The sequence below is a fragment of the Chelonia mydas genome, chromosome 14 (assembly GCF_015237465.2).
Source record: "Chelonia mydas isolate rCheMyd1 chromosome 14, rCheMyd1.pri.v2, whole genome shotgun sequence".
In the NCBI taxonomy this organism is placed as follows: domain Eukaryota; kingdom Metazoa; phylum Chordata; order Testudines; family Cheloniidae; genus Chelonia; species Chelonia mydas.
In genome coordinates this window covers 28449411-28463848 of record NC_051254.2, presented here as the reverse complement: position 1 = coordinate 28463848, position 14438 = coordinate 28449411, and the positions used below count along the sequence as shown (strand labels likewise).

The 14438-nt window shown below is 44.1% G+C and overlaps 2 protein-coding genes across 4 annotated transcripts in view; one reads left to right on the top strand and one right to left on the bottom strand.

The window, feature by feature from the left end:
* The window catches only part of LOC102940697 (zinc finger protein 271), a 342407-nt gene that overhangs the window by 287641 nt on the left and 40328 nt on the right, over positions 1-14438 (bottom strand). The window lies entirely within an intron of this gene.
* On the top strand, positions 239-13224 carry LOC102941612 (zinc finger protein 501). Of its 3 annotated transcripts, none has more exons than XM_043528764.1 (4): positions 239-437; positions 2222-2422; positions 6477-6590; positions 6873-13224. In XM_043528764.1, the coding sequence occupies exons 2-4, from the start codon at positions 2284-2286 to the stop codon at positions 8243-8245; spliced, it is 1626 nt and encodes a 541-aa protein (XP_043384699.1). In that variant the 5' UTR covers positions 239-437; positions 2222-2283; the 3' UTR covers positions 8246-13224. The 3 variants fall into 3 exon arrangements, with proteins under 3 accessions (XP_043384699.1, XP_037769204.2, XP_043384700.1); XM_037913276.2 differs by having other exon boundaries at positions 308-437; positions 6870-13224; XM_043528765.1 differs by lacking the exons at positions 239-437; positions 2222-2422 and adding an exon at positions 2430-2797 and having other exon boundaries at positions 6870-13224.

Below are 14438 nucleotides of genomic sequence, written 5' to 3'. Positions count from 1 at the left end.
GCCACACAGGAGGCTTCTGAGAGCCCGGGATGGCACCAGGGAGCGCACTGCTCCAGGACTCTGTGTCTACACACTGGGGGGTTCTCTCAGCTCAGGAAGGAGAGAAGGATTCTGGCTGGCGTCCAGCAGCTGAGGGGTTAACACTGTAAGGCCCGGCTGCAGCCCTGCTTAGTGCTGAGGGAGGGGAAGTTGCTCTGGCTCATGCTGCTGCACAGGTGGGGGTTGGACTTCCTGAGTCAAACACTGACTGCTGCCTTCAGCTCCATGCTGAGCCCGGAGTCCGGGCTGAGCCGCTGCTGCCCAGCGGGGTGTGTGCGGGGAGAGACCTGCACTAACCCCCTCGGGGCCCAGCCGCGGGGACTTTCTGCGGGGGCTGGAACCAGCCCCTGGGCAGCCCCGGGCTCTGCCGACACCAGCCCCTGAGCCGGAGCCTGCAGGTGAGGGGAGAGACCCGGGGGAAGGGCCGGGGCCGGGCAGGAAAGTGACTCTGCACCAACGGCCCCTCCTCGCCCCAGCTCTGCTCCCGGGGGGGCGGGGGTCTGCGAGTCCCGGAGCTGCCGCCCCCCCGGCTCTGCCCCCCTGAGCGCCGGCAGGAGCCGAGCCAGCGCCGGGAGAGCGACCGCTCCGGGCCGGGCCAGGGACCGAGTCTCCCAGCCCGAGGGGAGGGGAGAGGGGGCAGGAGGGAGACAGGAGCAGAGACTGCTCCTGCTGCCCCTGCCAGTCAGTGGGGAGGGAGGTTCCCGGCTCCCAGCCCTGCCCAGCCCCATTCCCTGCAGCTCCCCGGGCAGATTGACTTTCCTGGGGAGGAGCAGGGAGAGGAAAAGCCAGTTCCTGCCTCTGCCTGGTCCCCGCGCTGCTGGGGGGAGGCGCTGCCCTGGGGACTGTGTCGGGGGATCCCCCAAAGTGGCTGCTTTTATTCTGCTCTTTCAGTATAGCTGGACCGCACAGTGACATGGACAGTGTTGGCTGCACCGTTTTAGTCTAAAGGGACCTTTTCAGTTCCTTATAACACACTCAGAGTTACCAGACAGGCCTCAGGTCTGACATAGTTTGACAATTCCTAAGCTCATTTTAGAGCAGAGAGTCTCTGTCCTGGGTGAATTTATTTGGAAAGTTTGATATGGGAAAACACTTAGCTTGTTTTTGAGAAGGGGCCTGGGAAAAGAGCAAATTACAATTTTACCATTTTATTTTTTAAACTAATTCTAGTCCCTTAAGAATTTAAGTAAAAATTTTACATTTGACTGAGAAAGAATTCCTATTCAAGAGACAAGGTGGGTGAGGTAATATATTATTGGACCAACTTCTGTTCATGAGAGAGACCAGCTTTTGAGCCACAGAGGGTATGTCTACACAGCAAAAGAAAAACCCGTAGCTGGCCTATGCTAGCCGACATGGGCTCATGGGGCTCTGGTAGCAGGGCTGTTTCATTGCTACCTAGACTTCTTGGCTTGGGCTAGACCCTCCCACCCTACAGGGTGAAAGTGATTAACCACTGGAACAAATGACCAGGGGAAGTGGTGGATTTTCCATCTCTTGATGTCTTCAAATAAACACTGGATGCTTTTCTGACCAATATACTTTAGACAAATGCAGGTCATTGGGCTCAGAACTGGTGTAACAGGGTAAAATGCAAGGGACTGTGACATACAGAAGTCAGACTGATGATCTCATAGTCCTTTGTGGCCTTAAGCTGTATGAATCTTAGGAACTCATCCTACAACCATTCACACATATTTAATATTAAGCATCTCAGTGCTTCCATTGACTTCACTTACTCTCTGTCACTAACAGTGTTTAAAAGTCTGTATGGATTTAGTCCTTGTGGGAGGGGCTGGGCTGGGCTGTAAATAAAGTGATAAAAGCCAGGATCCTTAAAAAACAGGAGACTAATGTAGACACCTACGTCTGTGTTCAGGCAGCTCAGTCATTGGCCTAATTATCAGCAAGGCTGGACGTTCAGAACTGAGACCCAATGTGGCAGGTTCAACATTCTTGAAACGCAGGCCACTTATTGAGAGACTTGACTATGGATTTGGGACTAAACTTTGGGTTGTTTTGTTTTGTTTTTTAGTGTTTTGGCTCAAGCATTCTCCAGGATGACAGAGTCTAGGATGACAGAGGGTGTCTGTTGGCAGGGAAGGAGTCTGGGGAAAATTGGGGTGTGTAATGGATTAAACCCCTTCTGAAACCTTCCCTATCGCCCTTCTCACTCTGACAGGCTGCAGAATAAAATCCACATTTGCTCCAGTTCATCCCATCCACGGAGAGACAGGAAGGGAAATGGCTGCAGCAGAGCCGGTGACCTTCGAGGAGGTGGCTGTGTATTTCTCTGAGGAAGAATGGGCCCTGCTGGACGTAGGTCAGAGAGCCCTGTACAGGGATGTTATGCAGGAGAATTATGAGACCGTGACCTCGCTGGGTAAGGATTCCTGTCCCATTGGGTATTAGAAACTGTGGGGTCTCAGAAGCATCTGGGTCAGCTTCTCTTCAGGATTCTTAATTGGTCCCCCATATTTCTATGACGATCAGCCCTGTTAGTCCCTAGATTGTGTGTCTGTGATACTGTGCCTTCCCACAAAACAGAAGATTGAGGGACATGTTGATGGTGCTACTCTTCCCAGAACCAAGATTTTTAAGTGCACTTTATCTCCATCTTGACTGCATTCTGCCTGAGCCAGATATGTTAGCCGGAGCTCCCAGATGTTCCAGACTCTTTTACCTGTCAGGAAAGCTATGGACCAGAGTCATGAGGCTGGTTGCCATTAGTGTCTCTAGAGCTACCTCTTCTGCCAAGGTGCTGAGTTCTTGGAAGGAGGACGTTGGTCCTAGTGTCTCTTCTTGGCCGTGATGGTTCCTCGCACTGAGAGGGGCTGTGTTCTGGGGCTGAGGGAGAATATATGAAGTAACTGGTGGTCTGAGAGTATTCTGTGAGTCTATCGATATACTATATGAATGTCTGGGGGACAGCCCAGGGAGGTTAGAAGAATATTCACAAATTGGCAAAGGGTTCATAAAAGTGCCACAAGAATGATTTCAAGTTTGGAAAATGTGCCTTAGAGTGAGAGACTTAAAGCGCTCCGTATATTGAATTTATCCAGGAGAAGATTTAGTAGTATTTTGAACAGAAGCCTTAGGTATCTACAGAGGGAGATTTCTGACAGCACAGGGTTCCTTAATCTAGCAGACAAAATCAGAAGGAGATCCAGTGGCTGGAAGCTGAAGCTGGATAAATTCAGACCAGTCATAAAGTGCAGATGTTTAACAGTGAGGTTAATTAACCATTGGAGTAATTTACACAGGGATGTGGTGGATTCTCCATCACTAGGAGTCTTTGAATCAAGCTTGGATGTCTCTTTCTAACAAATATGTCTAGCTCAACCACAAGATATGGACTTGATGCAGGAATTTCTGCGCAAGGTTGTCTGACCTGTCTAACATACAGGAGGTCAGACTAGATAATCCTAATACTCCCTTCTGGCCTTTACATCTGGCAATCTATGTTTGCAGATCTGTAGATTAGTCAGAAATTTGGTCAAGTTCCAATTCAGCAAACTTCCCTATTCACCAAGCACCAATGTGACTCAAGCACTAACTATAAGAGAGATGCTCGACTAGGAACCTGAGGATTCAGGAACTATGGGGGTTCACTTGGTGGGATTTCTTTGGATGGATCTGTCCTGCATCTAAGGAAAAGAAGGAGGGAAATTAGCAGAATAAGGACAATGTTCTTCCAAAAAGCAGACTTTCACAAACTCTGAGAACTTGGTATGTTTGGTCCCATAGAAAGAAAATCTAAGGGAAAAAGGAGTTCAGGAGAGCTGGCAGTTTCTCAAAAAGACAATATTTACAAGACCAAAAGCGTATCCCAATAATACAGAAAGATAGGAAGAATAGCAAGGGGCCAATATCGCTGCATCAGGAGGTCTTTAATGACATGAACATTGAAAAGGAATCCTGCAAAAAGTGAAAACATGGACAACTTGCTAAGGATGAGTATGAAATAACAGCAGAGGCATGTAGCAAGAAAATCAAAAAGTCTGAGGCACAAAATGAGTTACAAATAGCAAGGGACATAAAAAGCAATGAGAAGAAGTCCTGTAAATACATGAGGAGCAAGAGAAAAATGAAAGACAGTGTAGGCCCACTACTTGGAGGGGAAAGAGAGCTAAAAATGATAACATCAGGAAGCCTGAGTTGTTAATTCCTATTTTCCTTTAGTGTTTAGTAAAAAAAAAATTAATGTTGACCAGATGCTTAATAGAAGTAATATCAAAAACAAGGGGGAAGGAACACAAGCCAGAGTAGAGAAAGAACAGATTGAATACATCTAACTTACTTAAATATTCTTTAAGTCATCGGGGACTGACAAAATTCATCCTGGGGTACTTAAGGAACTAGCTGAAGCAATCTCGGAACTATTAACAGTTATCTTTGAGAATTCATGGAGGACAGGTGAGGTCCCAGAGACTGGAGAAGGACAAGCATAGTACTTATCATTAAAAGGGGGAACAAAGATGACTTGCGAATTATAGGCCAATCAGCCTAACTTTGATACCTGCATAGACATTGAACCAAATTATTAAACAATCAATTTGTAAGCACCTAGTGGATAAGTAATAGTCAACATTGATTTGTCAAGAATAAATCAAGTCAAATCCAAAGTGTTACGTTGAGGAAGGATAAATCAAATGCACAAATACACAATGTGCAATAACTGGCCAGGAAGTAGTACTGTAGAAAAGCATTTGGGAGTTATAGTGGATCACAAATTGAATGTGAGCCAACAATGTGACGTAATTGCAAAAAAGGCTAATATCATGCTAGGCTGTATTAATGAGAGAGTCATATGTATGACACAGTAGGTAATTGTCCCTCCCTACTTGGCACTGATTAGGACTCATTTGGAGTACTGTGAACACTTCTGGGTGTCTCACTTTTGGAAAGATGTGGACACATTGGAGAGAGTATAGAGGAGAGCAAAAAAACTTGACCTATGAGAAAAGGCAAAAAGAAGTGGTCATGTTTAGTCTTGAGAAAAGAAGACTGAGTGGGAGACCTGATACCAGTCTTCAAATGTGGGAAGGTGTGTTATGAAGAGGAAGGTGATCGATTGTTCTCTATGTCCACAGAACATAGGAAAAGAAGTGATGGGCTTAACCTGCAGCAAGGGAGATTTAGGTTTGATATTAGGAAAAACTTTCTATCTGTAAGAACAGTTAGGTAATGGAACAGGTTAACAAGGAAAGTTATGAAATTCCAGGCTTTGTCTACACTACACAGCTTTTAGCGACATGGCTGTGTTGCCACAGCCCTGCCGCTAAAAGTTGTGCAGCGTAGCCGCTGTTTGTCGGCTATCCTACTGACAAAAAACTTCCACCCCCAATGAGTGGCATTCGCTTTGTCAGCAGGAGTGCTCTGTTCACACTGGCACTTGTCATGACAAAACTTCTTTCGGGTGGTGGGGGTGTTTAACACCTCTGAAAGACAAAAGTTTTGTCATTCAATTGCGAGTGTAGACAAAGAGCCAGTCACTGTCTATCCTGTTCTTAAAAGCAACCAAACATCTGTCAGGGTTGGTCTTGGGGTACCTACTTCTGTCTCAATGCAGGGGGCTGGGACAGATGAGCTCTTGCTGTTCTTTTCAGCAACACATTTCTATGATTCTGTGATTTGAGCCAAGGTGGGAGGAGAATGTCTACTCCACAGCCAGAGCTGTCCTCTCTGGGTCTGAGGTGTATGGAGCAGGCTAAGGGGGTAGGAAAAGCCAATACCAGGCCTGAGGTGTGAGTCAGCCAGGCCTCAGCGGGGGCAGATCGCGTCTTATGGATAATGGGGAAGGACTGAATGACAGTTGATCAGCAAGCGTATGGGGGCCCTTGTGCTGGACCATCATGACTCATGAGAGGTGGCTCTTTGCTCTCTGCATTGGACAGGGAGCAGGTGTATAGTGATCTTTTTCCAGGCCCTGGGTTGTGTTTCCTCTGTTTATTTCTGAACAGCTTATGATTGGGGGAGAACCTAGGGTCCCCAGTCAGGTGACACCTGTGGAGCTAGGTGCTGCATGGATGCAGACTAGGAGAGAGTCCCCATACCAAAGAGTTGATGGTCTGAGTATATCCTCCTGTTCTGCCTTGTGTTGAGAAGGGATATACGGGTGTGTGGGGGGGAGACGTGACTGTAAATGATGGAGGCTAAATCGTACCCCAGGTAACTTCAGAGTGTAGCAACTCTGCTCAGTTCCTCAGGGGAATAAGTCAGGGCCATTCCCGAGGCAGAGTGGGTGAACTCCTCCTCCAGAGCTGCACATCATGGGATGTTGTATGATTTATAGTGCAGTCCCCATAGGGTTAGGGGTAGGGAGAGGAGGCAGCCTCCCTGTGTGGGCTGCTCAGATCCTTGGTTTGGAAGTAATAACAGCCCTGAGCTTAATGACCAAGATCAACACTTGTTTCCTCACCCCCTCTGCCAAGCAGGATTCCCAGTTTCCAAACCTGACGTGATCTCCCTCCTGGAACGAGGGGAGAGGCTGTGCGTTTCTGATCTCCGGGACTATGAGGAAAGGGAGATTTTGAGAGACCCCCACACAGGTGAGGAATCAGTTAAACTTACTCAGAAATCAGTTATTCTATCATCCTGGCAGACGTCACATACGCATTTTCATCAAGCTTGTCTGACCCTTCATCTATGCTCATAGGATGTGGAGGAAGGATGGGTCCCCTCCTATGGGGAAGGGTATGGGGGGAGCAGGATTCAGCTCCTGATCGTTCAATCTCCCCAGCAGTTATTTGGGTTTGTTCTCCCCTTTCTGAGGTTCCCTGTCCCTGGCACAGGGACTGACTCCTGTCTGGATTTGCTCTCTGTCCCAGCAGGTGATGGGATGGTGAATGAGGAGGAGAATCCTCAGCAGGAAAGTCCTAAGCGAGTGGAACCACAGGGGATGGTATCAGGAAGATCTGATGTTTCCCAGAGTCCTGAGCAGGGAGAAGCCTGTGAAATTCAGCACAGACCAGAAAGGAAGCAGGGAAACTACTCAGAGGAGAGACTGGGTAAATCCACTCACAAGAGCAGAGGCATCAAGAAAATCAAAGAAACTGTTCAACAGAGAATCCGCACTGGAGAGAATCCCTACTCGTGCGGTGATTGTGGGAAAAGCTTCAGTCAGAGCTTAACCCTTATTCACCATCAGAGAATCCACATGGGAGAGAAACCCTATAAATGTAATGAGTGTGGGAAAAGCTTCAGTGTGAGCTCAAAGTTTCTATTGCATCAGAGAACTCACACAGGAGAAAGACCCTATGACTGCCCCGTGTGTGGGAAAAGCTTCAGTGTGAGCTCCAACCTTATTCAACATCAGAGAATCCACACAGGAGAGAAACCCTATAAGTGTCCCGACTGCGGGAAAAGCTTCAATCAGAGTTCAAACCTTCTGTCACATCAGAGAATCCACACGGGAGAGAAACCCTTTGAATGTCTCGAGTGCAGGAAAAGCTTCAGTCGTAGATCGACCCTTCTATCACATCAGAGAATCCACACACAAGAGAAACCCTATACCTGCGCTGAGTGTGGGAAAAACTTCGGTCACAGTGCACACCTTACTAGTCACCAGAGAACCCACACAGGAGAGAAACCCTTCAAATGCAGTGAATGTGGGAAAAGCTTTAGTCAAAGCTCAAACCTTTATACACATCAGAGAATTCACATGGGAGAGAGACTCTATAATTGCCCTGACTGCGGGGAAAGCTTCAGACTGAAGTCAACTCTTGTTACTCACAAGAGAATCCACATGGCTGAGAAACCCTTTAAATGCCCCGCATGTGGGAAAAGCTTCAATGCGAGCTCAGCCCTTAGGAAACATCAGAGAATCCACAGTGGAGAGAGACCCTATGAATGTCTTCACTGTGGGAAAAGTTTCTGTAGCAGCTCAGCCCTTTGTAATCATCAGAGCACCCACCTTGAGGACAGACCCTACAAATGCAATGAGTGCAGAAAAAGCTTCAGTCAAAGTTCCAACCTTATTCAACATCAGAGAATCCACACAGGAGAGAGACCCTATAACTGCCCCGACTGCGGGAAAACCTTCAGTCGGAAATCAACCCTAATTAAGCATCAGAGAACCCATGTGGCGGAGAGAGACCCTATAAGTGAGCTAAATGTGGGAAAGGCTTCAGTGAAAGCTCAAACCTCATTACACATCAGAGAATCCACACAGGACACAACACCTAGGAATGGGTCATGTGTATAAGACCTCTATTGAGACCCATGAATCTCAAAGGGTCAGGGCAGGCAGGAGTGGCCCTGTAATGAGGACCTGCAATAGTTAGTTATTAAAGCAGAGAATGAAATCTTATCTCAGCCTCTTGGTCTACACATGTTCCAGGCATAAGATTCCCGTGTTGTGATGAGACTTGTTTATTGCACTCCCCCTGCCCCCCCCCCGACTCTCACACATACCTCCCCATGTATCCCTTATCTCCACACACCACCACCCTTATATATCTGACTCACACCCCTAGGGCTATGATTCGCAGTGGGGTGCGGATGCTGTTTGCTCAGGGGAACAACATCCTTGACTTCCAAAAGAAAGTGAAATTGTCTTTCTAAATGCTGCAGGACAAGAAATGTTCTTCCCATAATTTAAAGCTCCCTCTCTCTTACCTGGGCCATCAGCTAATCAGAAGGATTTTTAATAATATGCAAGAAGGAATAGTAATAGCCCAGCTGCAGGAAGGGAAACTAAACCCATCTGAAACCTAACCTGTACTGAAGTCCACTCCGAACCCTTACCGATTCTGAAATAAGGAAAAAAATCTTGCTCTTCAAATAGCCAAGACAAACCCATCAGTTAAATTTATAATCTTAAAAAATAAAAAGTGGAATTGTTAATCAAGTGCCTCTGCTCACTTTTAAAAGAAATAATGAGTCCTTTGGCTGCCAGGCAGAAATGAAGGAGAGTTGCAGAACAGGTGTTCGTCAATCATGCTGGGCAGCAGGAGGAGCATTGTCAAAGCCCAACAAAAAAACCTAGAGGGAAAAAAAACCCTTTCTCATAGAACTGTAGAAATGCAGGGGTGGTCTGGAAGGGACCATCAAGTCCAGCCCCCTGCTCTGTAGCCAGCGGACCAAGTAAACCTAGACCATCCCTGACAGGTGTTTGTCCAACTTTTTTTTTTTTTTTAAAAAGCTTCCGATGATAGGGACTCCTCGACCTCCCTTGGAAGCCAATTGAAGAGCTTAATAACCCTTATATTTAGGTGAGATATTAGGAAAAACTTTCTAAATCTTTTTTGCTACAGATTAAGCCCATCACTTCATGTGCTACCTTCAGTGGACATGGAGAAAAATTGTTCACCATCCCCTTTATAACAGCTCTTAACATTGAAAGACTATTTTCAGGTCACCCCTCAGTCTTCTGTTCTCAAGACTAAATATGCTCATTTTTAAAAATCTTTACTCATAGGTCAGGTTTTCTAAACCTTTAATCATTTTTATTGCTCTCCTCTGAGCCCCCCCCCCCCCCCGCCCCCCGGTTCTTTTCAGTAGTACTACCACCTAAACAGTTGTTTCCCATTTTATTGTTCTGCATTTGATTTTTCCTTCCTAAGTGAAGTACTATGCACTTGTCTTTATTTAATTTCATCTTGTTGAATCCAAACCAGTTCTCCAATCTGTCAAGGTCATTTTGAATTTTAAACCTGTCCTCCAAAGTGCTTGGAACCCCTTCTAGCTTGCTGTCATCTGCAAATTTTATAAGCATACTCTCTACTGGATTATTGGGTCATTAATTAAAATATTGAATAGTGCCAGACCCAGGACTGACCCTGGTGGGAACCCACTAGATACAATCTCCCAATTTGACAGGAAACCATTGATAACTACTCTTTGAGTATGGTCTTTCAACATGTTGTGCACCCACCTTATAGTAATTTCCTCTAGACCACATTTCCCTAGTTTGCATATGAGAATGTCATATGGAACTGTGTCAAAAACCTTACTAAAATCGGGTTATAACATGTCTACTGCTTCCTCCCAGCCACTAAATCAGTAATCCTATCAAAGAAGGAAACTGAATTGGTTTGGCATGATTTGTTCTTGACAAATCTATTGTGACTATGCCTTATAACCTATTATTCCCCGGGTGCTTACAAATTGATTGTTTAATACTTTGCTCCAGTACCTTTCCATCTGGTGAAGATAGGCTGACTGAACTATAATTCCCCAGGTCCTTCTTGTTCCTTTTTTTAAAGATAAGTACCATGTTTGCCCTTCTCCAGTCTTCTGGGACCTCACTGTCCTCCAGGAATTCTCTTGGAGATTGCTTCAGCTCGTTCTTTATGTACCCTGGGATTAATTTAATTAGAGCCTGCTGACTGGAATACATATAACTTATCTAAATATTCTTTAACCTGGTTTTACCCTATTTTGGTTTGCTTTCCTTCCCCCGGTTGTCAATATTAATTGTGTTAAGTATCTGGTCATCATTGATCATTTTAGCGATGATTAAAGGAAAATAGGCATTAAGCACCTATTGTTGCTCTCCTTCCTACTAAATAGAGTGCCCACACTTTTTGTTGTCTTTCTCTTGCTCCTAATGTATTTAAAGAACCTCTTCTTATGGACTTTTCTGTCCCTTGCCAGGTGTAACTCATTTTGCGCCTTAGCCTTTCTGCTTTTGTCTCTATGTTCTTGTGCTGTTCTTTTGTACTACTTATTAATCTGACCATGTTTCCACTTTTTGTAGGATTCCTTTTTGATTTTCAGGTCATTTAGAATTAAGCAATAAACCGTCAGGGTGCAACTTCGTTTAAAAAAAACCCAACAACAATAAAAGTCTTAAAAGAAAACCCAAAACATCAGTGAAACTTTGCTTTTTAAAATCAATCTTGGCACAGAACCCAGCATACTAGGTGGGAAGCCACTTAAGCTGCCCAGTGGAGGATGCCACCAGGAGAGGACTCTTCTAAGCCCCATCCTTTTTATGGAGATAGGTGCCTATCTCTTCCTTTGAGTCAGGAACTGGGGAAGTTAGATGTTCCTCTGCCAATGGGGTTTGATACAGAAGTCCTATTCAGAGGCCACCTATCTCCACACAACACAGCTGGGGAGGAAGCAGATGGAGGAGCTCCTTTATAACCTTTAGCTTCATGGTTATTTTATTCACCCAGGATGTGGGAGACACCTTGTTCATGTCCCCCCACTACCTACTGAGGCAAAGGGATTTGAACAGGGATCTTGCACTTCTCAGGAGAGTGGCTGAACTACCAAGACATGGGATATTCTGATGTGAGTGTCTCCGTGTCTCTCCTAGCGAAGCAGTTCCACTGTATATAAATACTTAAGGAATCATTGGGCCAGAGTAAGAATGATTCCACAGCCTGAGGGCCAGGGCATCCACCTATAAGGTGGGTGACTCTTGATCCAATCCCCCTTCTCCAGTGATCGTAAGATCCTAAGTCCCACCACTCACCACAAAGAAGGCCATACGCTGAACAGCAGAAGGAAGGGTGAGAAATTGCATCTGCTTGAAAGTGCAGAAAGATTTAGGAAATCAAAGCTTGCTGCTACAATTCCATAGGGATTTTCTGTGCTTCAAAGAAACAGAGCCTTAAAGGACATAACTAGAGTAAGATAGGGTTTGAATCTGACAACATTGCAGATTTTGGCTGCTTTAAATGACATGCTGTAACCTGTAGCTGCCAGACTTATTGTTCACACCATGGGTGTGTGGTGCTGGATGCACTTAACTTGGCTTACTAAATTATCTGGCTTACTGCTTAAAAGAGCTACCCTTCAAATTTTTGGTTTGATGAGGACATAACTAAATCTCAGCTGTGCTGATTGTGTTACTGTATCTTTGTTGTCTTGTTTCAGCTCAAGTCCTATCTTGAAGTGTTACTAAGAACTAGCAACTTTGTTAATCACTGTTCTGCTCTTCCCTGGAATTTTCCCTCCACAGCTCCAGTTTTTGCATATGAGTGAGAATTAAGTGCCGGTGAGAGAAGCATCCTTAGATCTCTCACCCTTGTAACACTACACTGTGTGTGAGTGAGAGAAGTTATCTTCTAACTTCAAAATCTCACATCAATCTTTATCTGTGTATGTTCTAAACTTTAGAATAATTTTGTACTAACTTCAGTTGTGTTGTGTGTTTCTAACTACAGAATGAACTAATATGTTTATATTTTACACTCCACACAAACCTTTTCCCAATCTTGGAATAGGAATTTAACTAGTTCTTATTTTACATTTGTCAATTTTATATACCAGAAGCAGGGTACTTTGTGATAATTCTTTCTATATTTGAATGTTACAATGTTTACCTATTGGTGTATTGAATTACCTTTAATAATCACTCTCTTCCCTCCCCCCCCCCCCCCGCCCCCCGCTGCCAATTAACTCAAATACCAGGATCTCCCTGCAATATACTGCCTTTCAACTTTCCAAGTAAACTCCCTCACTCTCCTTGACTAACTTTAATTTGAATACGTTGGTTAATCAAACTGCTTTCTGAACTTTCACCCTTGTAAAATTGCCTATTAACTCCACCAAACCAAAGCTAATCCTCTCTCATCTGCATTGTTGTATAATAATCAAATTGGGTGATTCTTGTACCCCATTTATTATGTGTCATTGTAACTATTTCCAACTAGATACATGTGTCTAAACAATGCTGAATTTTGAACTGTAGTGATCCTATGACTTGCGAATTTGCCTTAAATCATGCTTAGCCTCACAATGTTACCTTATTAAGATGGAAATAAAAGTAGTAATAATGGATTTGGTAGATTTTGTGCTGTCTACACAACTTTCAGTGTTGTTTGTACTATTCAACCTATCTAGTTTCATCCAAATTTGTTTTGAGTTTAAAAGTTTTAATATCAAGTTGAATTATAGAGTTTGTAATCCAGTTACTTCACTGAGGTTGTACATGGTTATCTGAAATGTTTTCTTTAAGATTAGCTGTTACATTCTGTTGATAATACTTCGCTACAAGTGAATTTTATTTGGGAGGCGGGAACCGTTGATGCTTGTTAGTATCCGAAGTTATTCTATTTTAGAATTTCATGTTAGTTAAGACGTTATTTTAAGATTTCATACATTGTATCATTTCTTTTATTTACCTTTTTTCAGTTGGTGTGTCTCATTTGGATAATCCTTGTGGATTTAATTTTTTGTTGGTTTCTTCAATCAGTTTTGATTACTTAAATAAATGTTTCCCTATTTTAAATTTGAGTTCAGTTGTTTTGTTTTGGGCTGTACTTTAGTGTAAAGGAAGCAGAATCCTTTGTTCATTTTTAAGCGGTTACTCCTGGATTGCAGTCTCATTCTTTTTAGCATATGCGCAACGTGCCTCAGGTGGGGCGTGACCAGGATTCATCACCAATTTTGGTCTGCTGCTGTCTCCTTAATATCCATAATCAATCATTCTATGTGTTGGTTTGGTTTTCCTGAAATAGTCATATGAGAAGCAATTCATTAATAATTCCGTCTCATTAATGGTTTCTCCCAATTATGAATTTTTATACTTATTTGGTTCTTTTACTTTGAAAATCACCTGCCATCCAACCCCTTTCTACCCCCACTCCTGTCATTTCCAGAGCCAGTTTATCCACTGCCTTCCTGGCTTATGAACCATTTTCCTGGCCCCTTGGACAGGAGAAAGGAGCTGTTTAACTATACTCTGAGCAGCTAGTCCAGTGAAATGCGCATTTGGAAGACTGAAGGGAAGGAGGAGGAACCTCTTGAGAAGGCTGGAGGCTGCTGAGCAATCTCTGTCTCACTTGATAGGTGGTTGCTGTGTTTTGCACAACATCTGTGAAAGCCAGGGGAGATCCTCACCAAAGGCTGAGAGGCAGAGGGATTTCCTGTATATTGTGAACAGCTACAAGGTGCACCCAGTGGTCAGGGATGTGTTGTGCTCTTACTTTGATGTCAGAGTGTAGTGGTGGAAAATGAATGTTCTGTAGCCAGTTAAATGAAGGCAGTGCGTTTGTGTACGGATTGTATTGATAATCAATGTTAGGGAAAGGGGAGCTGCAGCTCAATGCAATTTTTCAGTTGATAAATGCTATTGATTTGACAAAGCATAATGTAACCGTAATGCCAGTGGGCCTGTAGAGGAACATGCCCAAAGTGCTGAGTGTCCACATGGCTGTACTAATGGATTCACAAAAATGTGTAGGTGGAAACTCTTCTGTTGTCTTGGTGGGTGGAATGTAGAAATGATGAAAAATAAAAATAGAATTCTGTCAAGCCTAGTTATAACTTTAACTATTTTGGCATAAATTGAATTGAGTTCTCAAGCAGAAGTTAGTTATTTTTATTTATTTATTTATCTGCTGTCTTATCCCACTTCAATGAATCCTCTTTGGAGGTGATGTTACTGTACTCCTTAGTTCTAGTGGTATAAGGTTTGTTTGGATTACTTCTATACCGCT

What these genes read in the sequence shown, in the direction of transcription:
- LOC102941612 (XM_037913276.2), top strand. Translation starts at nt 2,284, where the DNA reads ATGGCTGCAGCAGAGCCGGTGACCTTCGAGGAGGTGGCTGTGTATTTC. An exon ending in TGAGACCGTGACCTCGCTGG is followed by an intron (nt 2,423 to 6,476) that starts GTAAGGATTCCT and finishes TCTGCCAAGCAG; the next exon opens with GATTCCCAGTTTCCAAACCT. An exon ending in TTTGAGAGACCCCCACACAG is followed by an intron (nt 6,591 to 6,869) that starts GTGAGGAATCAG and finishes TCTCTGTCCCAG; the next exon opens with CAGGTGATGGGATGGTGAAT.